The 20,595-nt window shown below is 37.9% G+C and overlaps 1 protein-coding gene across 1 annotated transcript in view; it reads left to right on the top strand.

Moving 5' to 3' along the window:
- The window catches only part of FBN2 (fibrillin 2), a 248,114-nt gene that overhangs the window by 61,089 nt on the left and 166,430 nt on the right, over positions 1–20,595 (top strand). The window contains exons 7-8 of the mRNA XM_060177577.1: positions 10,521–10,718; positions 18,724–18,849. Coding sequence (XP_060033560.1) covers positions 10,521–10,718; positions 18,724–18,849 — 324 coding nt within the window. The remainder of the gene's footprint in view (positions 1–10,520; positions 10,719–18,723; positions 18,850–20,595) is intronic.

Here is a 20,595-nt window from a genome sequence, read left to right as displayed (position 1 = left end):
TTTCCAATGGAGGGAATGAGAATGCAGAGCTCTACTGGTGGAAACAGTGCAGTGTGGGATTATACCCCTGTTATCTCATACTTCCTTAACTCAGTATTAAATAACTAACAAAATATAAATTGATTGGACTCATATACATTTCAAAGTCCTCTAATGCTGTATTACCAGTGAGAAAACGAATGTGAGGCTTAGTATATAACTTATTCTCTTACTCTGGAGATGGAATTTTTTTTTTATTTCATGAGGTTCTTTTATAACTAAGTCTTTTCATGATTCATTTCAACCATGATACATTTCTGCCAGGATACATAAAGCTACTTCTTATTTAATCTTGGGAAAATTGGTTCTATTATTCTTATATTATCTGTCGTTTGTTTTTAAATCTTAGTTGGTAGTGCATACTACTCCCATTAACCTCAAATTTCTGTACCCTACATCATTTTATTCTTTAATTATAATTTCTTAAAAATTTCACACTGCTGTTTATTCCATCTGATATTCTATACAACTAATATAGCTTAAAGCACTGCCGTTCTTCTCATCCTTCTCCTCTTCCTCCCTCTCCTCTGTCTTCTCCCTTTCTTCCCTTTCCTCCTCCTCTTCTTCCTCCTGATTCTCCTTCTTCTCCTCTATCCTATTCTTCTCATTCTTCCACTGAGTTTCAATATTTAAAGGATTTATTTTCCTGAACCAAAAAAAAAAATGCCTTGTCTTTAAATTTGCATTTCTCTGTTAAAGCTATTTCCCTTAGTCTATTCAATACCAATCAATCCATACGGTTTTCTCCAGCAGTTGCTGAACTTCCAGGCTTTGTAAGATAGGGTCTTGTTTATTTTACTGAGCTGGTATCATGGTATTGGGACCCTTTTGCTAAGATGTCACACAAAACTCTCTTTGGTATTGAGCGCCTCTTGGTCCATAGCTAAATAGAATATATGTAAGGTTCCAATCAAAGAGCCAGGAATAGTTTACTTTATTACTTTAGATCACCATCCATCTGGGGTATTACAAGTGGTGGGATCTTTTGATTCTGAGGTTCTTAATGCAGTGCATCACAGAGGTAAAACTTTACCATTACGAGTCAAAAGGATCCATTGACAGATTCTACTTGTGTACTCTCAGAGGACCGTATGATCTGTGACCTTGCGGCTCTTCAGAACTTGCCTAAAAATTAGCAGTCCTTAAAGCCTCATTAATAAATCTTGAATTTTTTTTTCTGGAAAGAGGAATTTGAGCCCTTGTAATTACATGTTATCAGCAGAGAACTGAAGAGAGGTATATTTATTTTCCCATCATATACTTCATTCTATTTCCTGGGAAATGTGTGGCTTACTAGGTTAAACCAACTCAAAAACATACTAACTACATGGTTCCGAAGGAGTTAATTTCAGTATAGATTTCAAAAAAGAAACTACATTCAATCCATATTTTTATATGAAGATCTTTCTGTAGATTGAACTTAACATTTGACATTTTGTTCATTTAAATTTGTATATTTAAATCAAGAGATATATAAAATCTTTTGAAAAAATGCTTTCTATTTATTCTGTTTCTGACTTTATTGATAAATGATAGCTGTTTTATGAACAGATACTGCTTTTCCCTGAAATAATTCAGACCTATTTCTCTGTGTTCTATTTAAGTTTTTCTGAGTTACCACAAAATTTGATATTTTGTTGATGACATTTGCATGGCATATGACTTTTGTGTCAGCCATTTATGTTTCTTGCACTTTCAACTCACGACAAAAAAGTGTCTCGTGAACACCTGCCGGGCTGGCTAGCTTCGAGGGCGGGAGACAGACGACCAGGGACTCATGGCTGAGTGGTACGCAGTATCTCTTTATTCATGTGGGACGCAGCACAATCTAAGCTAAGCTATCTATAATCACAATCCTGTCCTTATATATACACTCGCCAAGTAGGGTGGAAACAGGATGTGACGTAGAGAGGGTAGAGCGAAAAGAGACTGGTGCAAATCAGGGTGTACTACAAGAGGGGGCAGAGCAAAAAGACATCATGAACCAGTGGGGATTAAACCAATGCCCTGCAGGCAGGGTAGTGCTTAGTTAACAGTGGTTATGTAAATAGAATACAGTGTTAAGCAGGGGGATAAAACCAATGAAACAGAAGGGGTTTTAGAAGCAGAATTAGAAGCATACCAACAAACACCCTGAAAGTAACATTATCCTTTACTGAAATTATTTTTTATTAAAAGGATTAATAGCTTATAGTGAATACAGTGGTTGACACATGAGTAAAATTTCTCCGTTTTCTGAAAAACACTCTCCCCTCCCAGCCTAGGCCCTCCTCCACCATCATACACTAGGATCTGAATTGCTTGTTGTCATAATTCAAAAACAAAAATGAGATGCCTTTTGTTCATTAAATGAATATATATTAATGATACTGTAGCACTGAAACTTCCTCCAATGTGGTGGAGTTTGGAGTCAATCCTGGGTCACATGCATGGCAAAACAAGCACAATATCCTTATGCTCTGAGTGCCTGCTATTCAATATTAACAGAAAGAGATTTTGATTCTCTTACATATTTCTTTACTTCATTCCAAATTTCCTGGCGTTGATTAGATACTTTTCCATCGAGGGAGACAATTATCATCACAGTTCCCTTGAATCTATGTAACCCTCAATATTTAGATCCAGCTTGAAGTCTGGATTTACAAACATTCAGGGCAAATTTTATGGAGACAAAGGAAACTATTGTATCATATAATTTGAGGGGCTTATATTCTTTGTATGCTCCAGTTAGATTTGTGATTAGAGTTTTCAACAGGCACACTTATCCAGTTCTCAGTTATAACTGTAATGTTATGCACTATGCCTATGTACAATGGATATATCAAAAATTCTATTAGCCAGAGGAAATATTCACATAGGCAGGTTCATTAGACTGAAATTATACTCATTACACAATTCTTCATTGTACTCATTTATATCTGTAGCTCCTATGCAAGTTAAGTACTTGGTTAAATGTTGCATTTTGTTGTTCTAAGAATAGAAATGCTTTCTTTTTAAAATATTAATTTATTCCCTTTTGTTGCCCTTTTTTATTGTTGTTATTGATGTCGTTGTTGGATAGGACTGAGAGAAATGGCAAGAGGAGGGGAAGACAGACAAGGAAAGAGAAAGAGAAATACCTGCAGATCTCCTTCACCGCCTGTGAAGCGACTCCCCCTGCAGGTGGGGAGCAGGGGGCTCAAACCGGGATCCTTCCTCTGGTCCTTGCGCTTTGCGCCATGCACACTTAACCCACTGCTCTACCGCCGGACTCCCAGAAATGCCTTCCTGTTTGAGACTAAACACTGCAACTTGATGGGCAGTCTGCCTTTTAAAAAATTTTTTGAATTTATTTATTTATTTATTGCCTCCAGGGTTATTGTTGCTGTTCAGTGTCTGAACCATGAATCAACTGCTCTTGGAGGCCATTTTTCCCATTTTGTTGCCCTTGTTGTCCTTGTTGTTATTGTTATTGTTGCCATTGATGCTGTTGTTGGATCAGATCGAACAGAGAGAAATCTAGAGAGGAGGGGAAGGCAGAGAAGGGGAGAGAAAGATAGACACCTGGAGACCTGCTTCACCACTTGTGAAGTGACCCCCTTGCAGATGGAGAACTGGGGGATTGAACCAGCATCCCTATGCTTGACTTTGAGTTTTGCGCCATGTGTGCTTAACCCACTGTGCCACTGACTGGCCCCCAGTCTGAATTTTTCAGTTTACTTTCTATGATCTGTCAATTCCTTTAATACTAACATGAGAATAGATAGAATCCTGGATGTCAAATGGCATTGTTTGATTGGCAGGACAGCTCTGAAATGTGATACTTATGTGATGGCATACATTGAAAATTTTCCAGAGTCATGTAGTGTGCAGTCTGTGTAGTTATATACTACAACTGCATTCCACTGACTGTTAAAGAGTGTTATTACAGCCAGGTATACAACTCATCCTTCGGAGTCTGGTGCTAGGGCAGAGGATTAAACACAAGTGGAGCAAAGCACAAGGACCGACTTAAGGATCCTGGTTTGAGCCCCTGGCTCCCCACCTGTACGTGGGTTGCTTCACAGGCAGTGAAACAGGTCTGCAGGTGTCTTTCTCTCCCCCTCTCTGTTTTCCCCTCCTCTCTCCATTTTCTCTCTGTCCTATCCTACAATGACGACATCAATAACAACAACAACAACAATAAAACAAGGGCAACAAAATGGAATAAATAAATAGTAAATAAAAATCCTTTACTGTCTATTTTTTTCTCCTGTTTTTGGGCTGGTTGTGTTGTGGACACATGCTCCACTGAGCTCACTGACTTCTGCCACTTTTTTATCTTTCATTCTACATCTGTCTCATTTGTCCATTATCAGTACCATAGTTTGTAATTTTACACATGTCTATTATCAATATCATATTTTGTAATTTTAAAATATGTGCAACAGTACCCTAAAAATTGCAGTATATTTAAAAATATTTTGACAGTCAAAATTCTAACCCTATACAAACCACAAACTCAAAGTTTGCCTATAAGGCAAAACTGCCTTAAACTTCTTGGAAATGTTACAAAGTATACAACTTGGCCCCACTACAAGTTCATTTTACTCATTTGCTTAGGGATAGTCACCTGGTACTACTGAGTTCTAAGTCAACTCCTTTTGTTTTTAAATTAATTTCTTTATTGGATAGAGACAGCCATAAATCGAGAGGACAGGGGGAGATGGAGAGGGAGAGAGACACCTGCAACACTGCTTCATCACTCACAAACCTCTCCCCAAGCAGGTGTGGACCAAGGGCCTGAATTCTGTCCTTAGGCAATGTGACAAAGTGTGTTCAGCCAGGTGCACTACCACCCAGCCCCCTAGGTCAGCACCCTTTCCTGATATTTGTAGTTCTTTCTCAATAGCCTCAAAGATGTGACACCAACTTTGGTGTCACATTATCTTGTAAATGTTGTAAATCACTATTTAATCACACGTAATTAGAAAGACAATAGATCTGACACCAGCCAGTCCCCACCAAGCACATACTGAATAGCCTCTTGTTTCACATACAAAAAAAAAAAATAGGTCTTACAGGTCTGCCACTCTATGCCCTCTACCTTTCTCCTTTTGTGTTTGAAATTGCTTCTCATTTTTCAGAATAGCTCTTCCACAAAAGTTTTCATTTCCCACTTAGTGTGACTCTTCTGGGATCATAAACTAGAAAGGGTGTTCTTTCTGCTGATCATAAAACCTCCTTTTCAATTGGACCATTCCCATAGACTGTTAGAAATGCTCATTTCTTTCACTAAACAAAGCAAAATACAAAATGAAAATGAATACACTAAAAAATGACAAAAAGTGCTGCCTTCAATATTAAATTTCGACCAGACCTGTTTCTGTATTTAACTTCTTTTTTTTTTCTTTTTTTTTTTTCTTTTTGGCCTCCAGGGTTATTGCTGGGCCTCAGTGCCTGCACCATGAATCCACTGCTCCTGGAGGCCATTTTGCACCCTTTTGTTGCGCTTGTTATTGTTATTATTGATTATGTTCATTGTTGGATAGGACAGAGAGAAATGGAGAGAAGAGGGGAAGACATAGAGGGGGAGAGAAAGACAAGTGTAGACCTGCTTCACCACCTGTGAAGCAACTCACGTGTAGGCAGGGAGCCTAGGGCTAGAAAGCACCACATGCACTTAACCTGCTGCGCCGCCACTCAGCCCCCTGTATTTAACTTCTGGAAACCTCTCCAAGGTTGTTCCATTATTAATACAGTATTGCACCACTTGCATTTTACCACTGTTTGTCATCTGTAGTTTTATTAAGAGAACCTGTGAAATTATAATAAAATGCCCTTGTTAAATTTTATTTATTTAAAGTTAAATGGGTAGCAGAAGTAAATAGTATATTATCAAATATGTGGAGAAATTATAACTCATTAACTACTTGTAGGAATAGAAAATGGTGATGCTACTTTGGAAAGCAGTTTGACACCATCTTAAAGTAAAACATGTATTCATCGTACAAACTGGTAATTGGATAATGATTGGCTAACACATATTGACTACTACACTTAACACTTAACAAAAAAAAGATTGAAATACTCCTCTATAATATACCATGGATACTGTTTTAAGAATATTATGCTACAGGAAATAAGTCAGATAAAAATACCACTTATTCCACTTATATACACTGTATAGAAATTATAAATCTAAATGATAGGAAGTATATCAGTGCTTGACTGGGGCTGAGAATGGATTCAGTGTTTATTTTTGAAGTAGTGGGGATACACGTGTTTCATATTGGTGTTTTGTGATGGTTGCACACTTCATTAAATTTACTAAAAATTACTGAATTGAACCTTTAATACAGGTGATTATATGGCATGCAAATTATACTTTAAGTTTTTTCAGAAGGAAAAAATGTGAGCTGCAGGACTGGGTGGTGGCACACCTGGTTAAGCACACATGTTACAGTGTGTAAGGACCTGGGTTCCAGCTCCAGACCTTGTCTTCAGGAGGAAAGCTTTCTGTGTGGTGAAGCAGTACTGCAGGTGTCTCTCTCACTTTCTATCTCCCCTTCTTGATTTCTGGCTGTCTGTATCCAATAAATAAATAAATAAATAATGTTGATAAATTTTTTTAAAAGAATATTGTAAGCTGTCAGGTTTTTTTTTTTTTTTGGTTTAGCATCATTTTCTTTTAATTTTTTATTTATAAAATGGAAACAGTGACAAGACCATAGGATAAAAGGGGTACAACTCCACACAATTCCCACCACCAGAACTCCATATCCCATTCCCTTCCCTTAATAGCTTTCTTCTTCTTTAACCCCATGGGGTATGGACCCAGGGTCATTATGAGGTGCAGAAGGTAGAAGGTCTGGCTTCTGTAATTGCTTCCCCAATGAACGTGGGTGTTGACAGGTAGAGCCACACTCCTAGCCTGTCTTTCCCATTCCTTAGTGGGGCAGAGCTCTGGGGAAGCAGGGCTCCAGACTTTTTTTTTTTAATGAATTGACTAATTACATCAGTTGCTTTGTATATAGAAAATTGAAGTTATATACAGCACATTTGTATGGTTACTGAGGAAAAATTCAATTGGTAAAGCACTGGACTTGCATGCCTCAGGTTCCTGGCTCAGTCTTGGCTCTGCATATACCTGAGTGGGCTTTTCTCTCCATCTCTTTTTGTGTCATATATAAAAAACTCTCTCCCTCCTATATAATAAAATAACCTTTAAAGAAATGAAATTACTATGTCTTATTCAATTATATACTATAAAATAAAATAACAGTATTCCTGTTTCACAGGCAGCTGGGGCAAGGCGGTGCCATATCTGGTTAAGTATTCACATTACAGTGATCAAGGACCTGGGTTCAAGACCCTGGTCCCCTCGTGCTAGAGGAAAGCTTCATGAGTGGTGAAACAGGGCTACAGGTGTATCTCTGTCTCTCTCCCTCTCTGTTTCCCCTAATCCTCTCATTTCCTCTCTGTCTCTGTCCAATAATAAGTTTTAAAAAAATTGAAATAACTCATTTACTTTTCCATATGTGTTACCTGAGTTTGAACCCAAGTCCCCACCATACTGAAAGAAACTTCTTTGCTGTAGTTTCTCACTCTTTGCTTCTCTGCCTCAATGGAAGGCAGAAAGGAAAAGAGGATGGGGAGGAGGGACTGAAAAGAGAAGTAGGGGAAAATAGAAAAAAAGGGGGGAAGAGGAGGAAGAAATGTGGTGTAGTATATTTGTGGGAAAGGGAACTTGAAGAATTTGCTTAATTAGAACCTTCAGTGTAAAAAGACCTCTTCAGGGGGTCGGGCGGGCAGTAGCACATTGGGTTAAGCGCACATTGCACAAAGTACAAGGACCGGCATAAGGATCCTGGTTCAAGCCCAGGCTCCCCACCTGCAAGGGAGTCGCTTCACAGGAGGTAAAGCAGGTCTGCAGGTGTCTGTCTTTCTATCCCACTCTCTGTCTTCCCCTCCTGTCTCTATTTCTCTCTGTCCTATCCAACAACAATGATATCAATAACAACAACAATAATAACCACAACAATGACAACAGGGCAACAAAAAAGGGAAAAAAACAAACAAACAATAGACTTCAGGAGCAGTAGATTCATGGTATAGGCACTGAGTCCCAGCAATAACCCTGGAGGCAAATAATAATCATCATCATCATCACCATCATCTTCAGGGGACATATAACTTTCCTTATCTGGTTATTCCTCATCTCTAAGAGACCAAAGTAAGAGAATGTAAGTGTAAGATTGTGTTAGAATTAGAAGGAAGGATGAATTTCCTCACTAGTTAGCTTCATTAAGAGTGATATCTGAGGAAAGGTAAGGAGCCTTCTTTTCTGGTAATCAAGACATGCAGAATTGTGAACATAGCTGTATCTGAATAAATCTGCAAAAACATAGCTATATTCTATTTTTAATGATAAAATACTTTTCCCACTTGTTCAGAGTTTAAAATAATTGTGGGCCTAATACTTGAAGCGGCAAAGCAATGTACTGTCAGACAAAAGATACTCTTTACAAATTACAACCCAGAAATGTGTGACGTAGGAAACATGCTTATTTACAAGTATGCTTTTACTGCCCATATATTACAGCATGTCTATTTTTTAAACATCTGATTTGTAGCCAGCCCATCTGTTCTCATGCAGAATTTTAAAATAAGCTACTTTTGTTAGAACTCAGCTCCAAAGTAACATTATTAAAGAAGCTGGCTAAAAAGTTACCTTCATAATAAATTGGTTTTTTTATGTTGAACTAGAGAGCATCTAAATTGGTTTGGTAATAGTGTGCAGATACCTATCATTACAATATAATAAATTGTACTCAGTGACAATAACTGTCTTATTAACTATTATTTTTCTAAAAAAAACACTAAAATGTTTTATTCTATATGGTAAAGTCTCACTCGACTGTCAGTTATATCCAAGTTTGGTGTTTCCTCTTAAGTTTTTCATTGTCAATTTGTTTCCCTTTTTTTTTTTCACCTAATTTCCTCATAAGGAGTTAATAAAAATTTTATGAGCATTATTGACTTTTCCCCCCACTGAACGTGGAATTGTTCCCTCTTTACAAAACTATGAAATAAACTTATTCCAGCATTCCTGTTCCAGTGGAATTATGTCATTTGCATTATTAGTGCTTATCAAAAAATCCTATCATCTTGCATTCCCAAGAGCTAATAAACTGTATGCCTGCAATCTTTGAAGGAAGGGAAGACTTTTGTGTTGTAATTTTATAACAAATGTGAATCATTGAATTGGTCTGTCTTCAAGAAATTGACCTTTCTTGTATTTTCCATATCATTCAAAACAGCAAGAAAAAAAACCTCAAATTAAAAGTGATTTGGTTAATGACTCAGTTTTGTTTAAAATAATGTTGACTGATCTTATAAAGAAGATAGCATGAAGAGAGGTAAAATTAGAATGCTTAGCGGCAACTTTTGAGTTGCCTATAGAAATGTCCGTCCCCTCCTGAACTACTAAGATGCATATGTATCTCTTGACTATTTTGTTAAAATGTGGATTCTGGTATATTGAGCTTAGGGTGGGACTTGAGTATGCTTTTCTAATCAACTGACAAATGATCCATTTGTTTTTGATCCAGGGACCACATCTTGAGACACAAGAAAGAGTCTTTAGTAATCATAGAAGGGTCTGCCTAGAGATCATATGTGACAGTATTTGCTGAAAAATTAACATCATCAGCATCACCGTAGCAGAGAGTGTTATAGAATAGAGATCATGTGACTTCCATGGAAATTTAACTTACCTGTAAAGAATCCAGGGTTATGGACTCTCCTAGCATCCTATTCTGACTGAGCTATGAACAGTACTAAACAGTGTTATGTACACAGAAATCAAATTCTTAAGCATTCATCTACAATCAACTTCTCAAACATATTTGTGATATGGAAAGAAAGAGTATAGCACTGTTGCTTCTCTTTTGATTTTTAGACTCTTGCTCTCCTAGTGTGGAAAAGAAATCTTTACTAGGTTTGGCAGTAGCTTTTATAGCAGAGCTCTACAGGGGAGTAGTGTGCAGTTTCAATAAGTACAGAGTACAAGGAGTAAGGGGCTACAGAGATCAGTATCGTGGAGGAAGGCATAGTTCACTCTGCCACTGCTGTATAGCCTAGGAAGGAGCACAGCAGGACTAGAACTTCCTACGTTTTAAGAAATTCAAACTTCATGTGAAATTTCCACACTTAAAAATGTTGGCTATTCATTTAAATTCTTTTAAAACACTCTGTATGCCAAGAAAACACATCTGTGTCCCAGACACAGCCATTGCACCATCCATTTACAATGTCTCTCGAGTGGAATACATTGAAGTCTTGTAATGCACTCTTCTCATTATTGAAAAATTATGAATTTTCGAAGTGAAACTGGCCTTTCGTCTGTAGACATTTGATCAAAAGAAATTAGTTACTTCTGGTTTATGCATTTGGAGACATTGGTGTAAGATTGGAGTGTAGTTATAAAACCTGTCTTTCCATCTTCTTTTACATTCCAGACTACAGGACAGGCCCATGTTTCACTCAGGTCAACAACCAGATGTGCCAGGGGCAGTTAACAGGCATAGTCTGCACCAAGACTCTGTGCTGTGCCACCATTGGACGAGCATGGGGCCATCCGTGTGAGATGTGTCCAGCCCAGCCTCAGCCCTGCCGAAGGGGCTTCATACCCAACATTCGCACTGGAGCTTGCCAAGGTGAGATTGCTTTTTGCCTGTGTGTACAAATCCAGCCACATACTGGGTCTTCTTTCTCTGTACTTGGAGAATGCGTCTATAGATTGTAACCTTAAACTCAAGAAGACATTTCCAAAAGAAACCTTGTCTTATTAGTAAGCTTGACTGAACATGGTTGATCCTTTAGCCAACTAATTAGCAGTGGCTTTTCAATTATTTGTATAAATGGAGATGAGGGAGATAATCTGAAAATTGGAAGCAATTTTAAATAATATATATATTATTTTTATTAGTGTTTCAACATTGATTTACAAAATTATGAGATAACAGGGATATAACTCCACACTGCTCTCATCACCAGAGTTGTGTGTCTCCTTTCCTTCCACTGGAAACTGCAGTAGTTGTTCCAAATTCACAGATGTGGTTGACTATTATTTCTATATTTGTATATATTTGCCCACTTTTGTCTATGGTGCTGCCTTCTCTTTGTTTCTAAGTCATACCTACACCTATTGCTACTTGCAAATGTCCTTCCTTTTTCCCTCTTCTCTCTCTGGGTCTAGATGGAATTGGAGTTTAGAGCTGTCCTATCATCCTTCCCCAACATTTATCTCCCTTTCTGGGGGTATGAACTGGAATTCTTTTTAAGGGTGCAGAAGATGAGAGTTCTGGCTTCTGTAACTGCTTCTCCACTGGACACAGGCATTGGCAGGCCAATCCATACTCCCAGCCTGTCTATCTTTTCTCAGTGGGCTAGAGTTCTGGAGAGGTGAGGTTCCAGGAAATGTTGGTAAGGTTGTCTACTCAGGTAAGTCAGGATGGAATCTTAGTAGCATCTGCAACTTGATGGTTCTTCTAGCGTTTGCCCTTCTTCCGTAGCCAGTCAACAGCGTCAGGTTGAGCCTGATGTAAAGTTTCGAGACCTCCTTTGAATCTGGAGAGGTGGCAGTCATTGACTATGTGGGTCATAGTCTGTCTGTAGCCGCAGGGGCAGTTCGGGTCGTCTCTGGCTCCCCAGCGATGGAACATAGCGGCGCACCAGCCATGGCCTGTTCTATACCGATTGAGGAGGGCCCAATCCTAACGTGCTAGGTCAAAGCCGGGTTGACGCTTGCAGGGGTCTGTGATGAGGTGTTTGTTCTTTACCTCAGCTGACTGCCAACTCTGTTTCCAAGAGACTGGAACAGAGAAGTTCAGTGTAGGCATAGGGGACCAGATTGGGTGACAAGACATCAAGCGTTGGAGAGGGTGGGCAAAGATATCGGCGTATATTGGCAGGTCCGGTCGAGCATAGACGTGGGAAATTAACTTAGATGATGTCGCATCCCGACGAATATCTGGCGGGGCGATGTTGCTAAGAACTGGCAGCAATGGAACTGGGGTGGAACGGATGGTTCCAGAAATTATCCTCATGGAGGAATATAATTTGGAATCAACCAAGTGGACATGGGGGCTACGGAACCATACTGGGGCACAGTATTCTGCAGTGGAATAGCATAATGCCAGAGATGATGATCGTAGTGTGGAAGCGCTCGCGCCCCATGAGGAGCTGGCCAGTCTTGCAATGATGTTATTCCTTGCGCCCACCTTTGCTGCAGTTTTTATGAGATGTTCGTGAAATGACAGAGTGCCATTGAGAGTAACCCCAAGATAGACTGGCTGGGCTTCATGCCGGATTCTCGTACTGCCAAGCTGCACATTAAGCTCACGCGAGGCCGAGGCATGGTGTAGATGGAAAACAGATGATACCATTTTTGCAGTGCTAGGGATTAGTCACCATTTTTTACAGTAATCAGATATCAGAGACATGTCTTTCATGAGTGTTTCCTCGAGGATGTTGAACTTGGATGCCTGAGTTGCACAGCAGATGTCATCAGCGTAGATGAACTTCCTTGAAGAAGTTTCTGGGAGGTCATTGATGTAAATATTAAATAGCGTAGGAGCCAGAACAGAGCCCTGGGGGAGGCCACTTGAGACAGGTCTCCATCTGCTAGACTTGTCACCCAGATGCACCCGGAATCTTCTGTTTTGGAGAAGAAACGGTATAGTGCTGGCCACCCATGGAGGCAGGCATCTTGAGATCTTGACTAGGAGACCACGGTGCCAGACCGTGTCATAGGCTGCTGTGAGATCAACAAAGACAGCACCCGTCTTGTCTTTAAATTCTTCTGGAATCCATTTTCAATGTAAGTTGAGAGGGCCAGGGCTTGTTGGCAGGTAGATCTTCCTGGGCGGAAACCAGCTTGGGCGGGTGATGGGAATTTCTCTGTAAGAGGAGAAATACGTGACAGAAGCAGCCTCTCAAGGTGTTTGTAACACACGGAGAGGAGAGAAATTGGTCTATAGCTGGCGGCCAGTGTTGGGTCTTTCTTTGGTTTCAGAACTGCTATAATCTTCGAACGACGCCAAACTTTGGGCATAGACTCAGATTCCAAGATGTGGGACAGGAATGAAGCGAGCCACTTCTTTGCCGCGGGACCCAGGTTAAGAATGAGTTCTGGGGTGATGTTATCATAGCCAGCAGCTGTTCCCGGTTTAACCCTCTTCAAAGTGTCTTGATGGTTGAAAGGCAGTAAAAGACAAAACAATAAAATTAAAAAATAAACAGGAACCAAAAGTAGGAATAGAGTAAGGGTCTTAGGGTGGAGAGAATCTAGGAAGTCTGTTTTAGGCATCTTTAGTAATTTTTGCCTAAGCTTCATAGTTAACATGGAGGTGAGCTAAAATATTGTCTGGGAAGACAGTGTCAGACTTGATAATAGGACTAGGAAGCTGGGTTAGGGCCGAGAGTAGTTCCCAAACTTGAAGGAAGTATATAAATACAATTAACTTTATCCCATCGATCTGACCCAGGGCCCATATATATTCAGACTTGAAGGAAGTATGTAAATACAATTAACTTTATCCCATCAATCTGACCCAGGGCCCATATATATTCACATTTAGCACAGGAGCCTTTGTAACCTCCAAGTCCCTGTCAGTCTGAGCTTGCAGTTCGTGGTCATAGCTGGGAACATTCTAGAACACTCATTTACGAAGCAGTTTTCCTTGAGTGGCAAGGGAGGCTGAGTCAGCTTCTCTTCAGAAGTGGGACAGTGCCTACCATTGCTGTTCTACATTGAGGACAAAGTACTGGAGGGGCCTAGAAGAGGGCTTATGATGATGTACCTGATGGAAGTGACTGGTGACGGTGGACCTCTATTAGAGGTCGAGGTCCATCATATATGGGGGAATCCAATATTTTACACAACCAGAGGATGAACTACTCTGCATTTTTATTTTTATTTTTGCCTCCAGGGTTATTGCTGGAGCTCAGTGCCTGCAATACAGATCAAATGCTCCTGTGGCCATTTTTTTTTCTAATTTTTTTTGGGGGGTGGGAGGAAGACAGAAATTGAAATGGGAGGGGAAGATACAGAGGGAGAAAGATAGACATCTGCAGACCTGCTTCATTGCTTGTGAGGTGACCCCCCTGAAGCGGAGGGGCTGGGGGCTTGAACCAGCATTCTTATGTGTGTCCTTGTGTTTCTTACTTGTGTGCACTTAACCTAGTGTGCCATTGCCTGCCCCACCGTGCATTTCATGTAACTAGATGATGCTACATTCTGATCCTTCAGACTATACAAGAGCAAATATCTGGAGGAAAATTCTTTCCCCTTACCTTATTCAAGTTAGGACACCATGAACCCAGGTAACAGTGAGAATAATGCTTTCTTACATCTTATTAAATGTCTTCAAAAACAATGTGATCTCTGTTCCAAAAACGCAGTTATTTTACAACTTGTAAACCAGGCTGACTACATTCTTATCCATATATGTGTGTGTGTGTGTGTGTGTGTGTGTGTGTTATATAATATATATATATATTTTTTTTTTGAGGCCAGGTGGTGGCACACCTTGTTGAGTGTACACGTTACAGTGAGCAAGGACTCAGGTTCAAGCCCCTAGTCCCCACTTACAGGGGGAAAGCTTTGCAAGTGGTGAAGCAGTGCTGTGGGTGTCTCTTTCTTCTCGCTCTTTATCTCCCCCATTGTCTCCATTTCTGGCTTTCTCTATCCAATAAATAAAAATAATTAAAATTTTTTTCTAAATATATATATATGCTTCTCTGATAGCAGAAACAGCTCGGTAGCGGATCTCAGTGTCAGAAGGATCACAGAAAATGATAAATTACTGTTATTCCCAGAAAGGAAATTACTTGTATTTGAGACATATGATGTGATTGTTATTTTTTTGTAATTACATTGTGTACAAGGTTAAATATGAATAGTGGAAACTGATGTTAGTAATCCATAATAGAAGAGTGGTAAATGTATCCCTGACAGTGGCCAGTCTTTTGAGGGAAGTATATTTGAAAAACCTGAATAATAAAGTTCATAAAGAAACAATCCTAGTGCTATGATATATATATATATATATATACAAAAATATATATATATATTCATGATTGCAGTGACTATATAAATTTCAAGTATCAAAATTTTATTTTATACTTGTATGCGATTTACAGTAATATGACATGTAAAAAATGATAAAATTGTGCCTGAATTGAAGGAATATAATAAACATGACTATAGAACTCACGCAATGGAAAACTAGTCAGCATTACTGCTTATGCTAATACTTTAAAAGTTATAGAACTTAAACTAAAAGTATTAGAATTGATTTAAAAACATTTGTTTGTAGGCATGAGTTGATTACAACAAAAAATTTTAACAATTCACATTACTTACATAAATGGAATTCATTTTGGTTATCTGGATATTCTAAGCCTCTTCTAAAACATAGGTCTTATTTTTCCTTCTAGGAAAATATTTTTTTAGGTAATAATAGAATAAATCCTGTAATGTCAAATTATTTTCTCTTTGAAAAACTTACTGAGTAGGCTAAATATGTAGTCAGAGATTTCATGAATAGCACTAAGAGATTTGTAGGTTTGGCCTCATTTTTCAGCTTATTCCATATTTTTTTTCTCTAATTGATTTGCCAGGACAAGAGGTTTCTAGGGATGTTTTATACCACACTGTAATGAGGGTGGAAATATAATACATTTGAAGAAGAATGTGGCTTGTAATGTTCTGAATTAAACTGTTCAGTATAAACCAGTCTGCCATATTTTATGCCTGATTTGTTTTTAGTATAAATCAGCTACCTCTTTTAAAGACAATAATTTTAGTATAAATATATACTGAACACACCTCACCTTAAAATGAAATAACAAAGACATTAAGTTTTTGTGGGCTTGAATTTGTTGATTTGCACGTTAAGCTACATCAACCTAATGGACGTATCAAAATTACTAGGGTGTAAAAAATAACATAATGATATACCCACAACATATTTTTAATTAACTAACAAAAGACACAGATCATGTATAATATTGTTTTATTCTTGTTAACATACTAACAGTATGAATGTCTGAATAAAAGTCTAAAAGAATAGAATGATTTTTTTCAGTGATTATCTCTTTAGCTTGTTTTTGTATATTTAATAATCCATGTTCAGTGGAGAAGCAACTAAAGAAGCAAGACTGTATGTACTTTATGTACCTTCTGCACCCCATAAAGAATTTTGGTCTGTATTCCAAGAGGGATAAAGAATAGGGAAGCTGGGGACCTGGCAGTAGTGCACATGGTACAAAGTGCAAGGATCTGCTTAAGGATCCAGGTTCTAGCCTCAGGCTCACCACCTGCAGGGGCATCACTTTACAAGCAGTGAAACAGATCAGCAACTGTCTGTCTTTCTCTTCCCATCTCTATCTTCCCCTCCTCTTTTAACTTCTCTCTGTCCTATCCAACAACAACAGCAATAACAATAACAACGACAAGGGCAACAAAATAGGGGAAAAAATGGCATCTAGGAGCAGTGAATTCTTAGTGCAGATACCACACTGAGCCCTGGAGAGAAACAGAGAAAGAAAGAATGAAGGAGAAAGAAAGAAAGAAAGAAAGAAAGAAAGAAAGAAAGGAAGGAAGGAAGGAAGGAAGAGGAAAAGCAAGGAAAAAGAAAGAAATTTTAAAAAATAGGAAAACTTCCAATAGAAGGGTTGGGATATGGAACTCTGGTGGGAACTGTGTGGAATTGTAGGCTTCTTATCTTACAATCTTATTAATCATTATTAAATCACTGATAAAACATTAAAAAGAACTTATTACAATTAACACTTGTTATTTTAACTTGAAGATATTTGTATATCTGTTGTTAGTATGTTAATTTGAGTAGCAAATCATGTAAATTTAATACATTACATACATATTATACAGATTAAATATTTGCATTAGTATAGAATATACTTATGTATTTATTTTATATTTACTATTTAGCATAACAAGATACTGAATTAGGTATTATTCCTTTTATAGACCAGAGTTAAGGTAAATAAAATGACAGGTTAAAAACCTCAAATTTAGAGATTTTTTCCAATCCCCTGTAGCATTTTAGCTATAGCTTATTTTATACAGGCCCATTCTCAAATGAAGTTGTTTCTCTTATCATTTTGTTTCACTGACATTTTTTAAATCATGAATGAGTATTAATTTACTCTCTTGTTTTCCAGACATCTGTGAGATGGGCAATGTCATCTTCCTTCTTTAAACTACTAGTGTAGTTATTGAATTGATTGATGTTTACATGTTCAAACAACCTGAAATTCCTGGGTTAAACTCCACTTGCTAATCTTGTATTGATCTTTCATAATATCGCTAAGAATTTATGTGGGCCTATTCCAACCATATTTTATTTCATTGTTTTCCTTTTTTTTAAGTATTCGTCTGACATTGGTGTTAGGATGATCCTAACCCAACAAAATAGAGTATTGTTCCCTTCATTCTTATTATTTTTTAATGTGTGACACCTGCCATGTGAGATGTCACCACTCTGCGGCCTTCTTATTCTTGATCTCAGAAAGAGAGAGGAGAGAGAGAGGAAAGATGATAGCACCACTCCAACTTCCATGGTGTCCCCATTCATTAGAGGTACTGAGAAGCTGGAAGGATACTGACTCCCCATCACCAGGAGAATGAACACACAGAGATGTGTCTGAAATAAATCAATACTAGAGATTTGTTATGCAGTCAACATCATGAATAGGTTTTTAATGTTTTATGTATTTTATTGTAATGAGAGAGAGAGAGAGAGAGAGAGAGAGAGCAAAAAGAGACAAAGACAGAGAGAAAGTTCAGAGAACTGCTCAGGTCAGGCTTATGGTGCTGTTGGGGACTGAATTTGAGACTACAGAACCTCAGGCCTAACAGTTTTTTGCATAACCATTATGCTGTCTCCCCAGTCTGGACAGATTTTTAAAAATAATTTTTGAAATGATAAACAAGGACAAAATGAAGTTTATAACATGTATCATTACATAGTTAGAATATATGCATAAAGATAATAAATTGATGAGCTCATCTCCTTTTCAGTAGTAACATGATCGGAACTCAAGGCATCTAATACAAGCCAGAAAGAGAAAGACACATACTGAACCGAATGTTCTCACTAATAGGCAGAGAGGAACTTAAGAATAAAGAACTATAAGGATGACAGAGGACCTAGTGGGGGTTGTATTGTTATATGGAAAACTGGGAAATGTTATGCATGTACAAACTATTGTATTTACCGCTGAATGTAAAACATTAATTCCCCAATAAAAAAATTAAAAAAAAAGAATAAAGAACTGTAAGGGAAAACATAAGGTGAAATTTGGACTGGGTGTAGCATCAAAGCAAAAGATTCTGAGGATGGAGGGGAAAGGACAGGATGAAGGCACATTGGGGTCTTGTTGTGTCTTCTAGATATCAGTCAAGGGAGAGAGAAGAGGTTGTGCGGCATATGTGTTAAAGATTATGTTGTAAACCATCAACAGCTAACAAAAAATTTAAAATAATAATCAACTAAAAATACATGCATACAAGGGATCTTAATTTCTCTGAGGTTGGTCTTTTGAGAAAACTAATTTTTTAACTATTTAAAAATTAATATCCAAATTCTGGACATCAGTAGTTTCTATGTTCAATTTGTTTTCTATTTGCAGATGTTGATGAATGCCAGGCTATTCCTGGATTATGCCAGGGAGGAAACTGCATCAATACAGTGGGTTCCTTTGAATGCAAGTGCCCTGCAGGTCATAAGCAGAGTGAAACTACTCAGAAATGTGAAGGTGAGTTTCTGTATTCCTAGGGACATTTCTGATTATTGAACATAAGAGAAATATGACTTCATTTTGAATTTGAGTAGAATAATCACAATTATAATCCTTTCCAATTTGATAATCAAGAAATAAATTGAGAGTAGTTTTTGAATTGGTTTTTATAGATGATGGTTTGATATGAAAGGAAATTTTTTTTAAAGCCAGTGAAAGTGTTATAGCTGGTTTACTATTTTAGTTTTTATGTTGTACTGTGAACTGGACTGATCTAGCCCTTTATATTGTCTCTTGATAAGTTTTTAATTTTATTTTATTTATAAAAAGGAAACACGACACACTGACAAAACCCTAAGATAAGAGGGGTACAACTCCAAACAGTTCCTACTCCCAGAACTTCATATCCCATCCAGTCCCCTGATAGCTTTCCTATTCTCTATCCCTCTGGGAGTATGGACCCAGAGACATTATGGGGTGCAGAAGGTGGAAGGTCTGGCTTCTGTAATTGCTTCCCTGCTGAACATGGGCATTGGAAGGTGGATCCATACTTCTAGCCTGCCTCTCTCTTTCCCTAGTGGGGTGGGATTCTGGGGAATCGGAGCTCCAGGACACTTTGGTGGGGTTGTCTATCCAGGGAAGTCTGGTTGAGTTTTAATGTATGTCACTGTGTTATAAAATAAATATTTTAATTTTTACATTTATATTGTTACTTGACAGACTATAAAGTTCAAGTATGGTTGGTTCAGGGAAGGGAGAATTTATATATATCCTCAACATATATTTTGTAGGGAAAAATAGCTTATTCAACTAAAGATACAAATAAATAATTCTGTGGATTAGAATATGGACTAGTATTTATAGTATTGAAATATAAATTCTGTAGTCATTCCTCAAGTAGAATAAATTGAATTATTTTATTTTCCCGTGATGAAAAGCCTTATTATTAACAATTTAGAAGGAACATTCCAGTAGTTATTTTTAAAGACCAAGTAATTGTCCTCTGAAACCATCAGTAAGAATGTCCAAGTTGGGACCAGTGGAGCTCATGAGTAGGACATGGTTCAAGACTTGGCAGTAAATGGTGTGGCAAGGCACCAGAAGAAATGCCAGTGCTATGATGTCTCTCTTTTTTCTTTTTCTTTGTCTCTGCTTCATTACACAGTGTATGTCTGAAGCAAAAAGAATGAAACAGTTGACCAGGGAATGGTGAAATAGAATAGACCAAAGGAATAATAATGTCCAGATGCTATATGTTACTTAAAATGTTGGTATCCATATTATATGCATTATCTGAATTAGTAAAGGATTGAACTTGACAGTTCAATATTTGTAGAAATCTCTTTGTAACATATAGCTCTTTCCTCAACTTCTTGTACTTTTCCCCTGGACCTTTTTGGTTGGTAAGTTTTAAACTATTTTATTTTATTTTTACCAGAGCACTGATCAGCTCTGGTTTATGGTCCTATAGGGGACTGAACCTGGGACCTAGGAGCCTCAGACTGGAAATCTCTTTGCATAAACTTAATGCTATCTTCCCCACCTGGTGGTTAGTTTTGTTGCTTGAATTTTTGTCATCCTCTTCACATTTTCCTTCTGGAATGACATACAAAGAAGATATGAGGGTGGTGAATTAGGAATAAGGACAAGGTTTGATTATAGGTAAGAAGACACAGTCACCCACTGATTAGAGTGGTTGCAAGGTTTCCATTAATCTTCAAAACTATTTTTTCGTAGTTGAAAACAGAATGAGTCTTTTCTACA

The sequence above is a fragment of the Erinaceus europaeus genome, chromosome 2 (assembly GCF_950295315.1).
Source record: "Erinaceus europaeus chromosome 2, mEriEur2.1, whole genome shotgun sequence".
Taxonomy (NCBI): domain Eukaryota; kingdom Metazoa; phylum Chordata; class Mammalia; order Eulipotyphla; family Erinaceidae; genus Erinaceus; species Erinaceus europaeus.
This window is presented reverse-complemented; position numbering and strand designations above follow the sequence as displayed.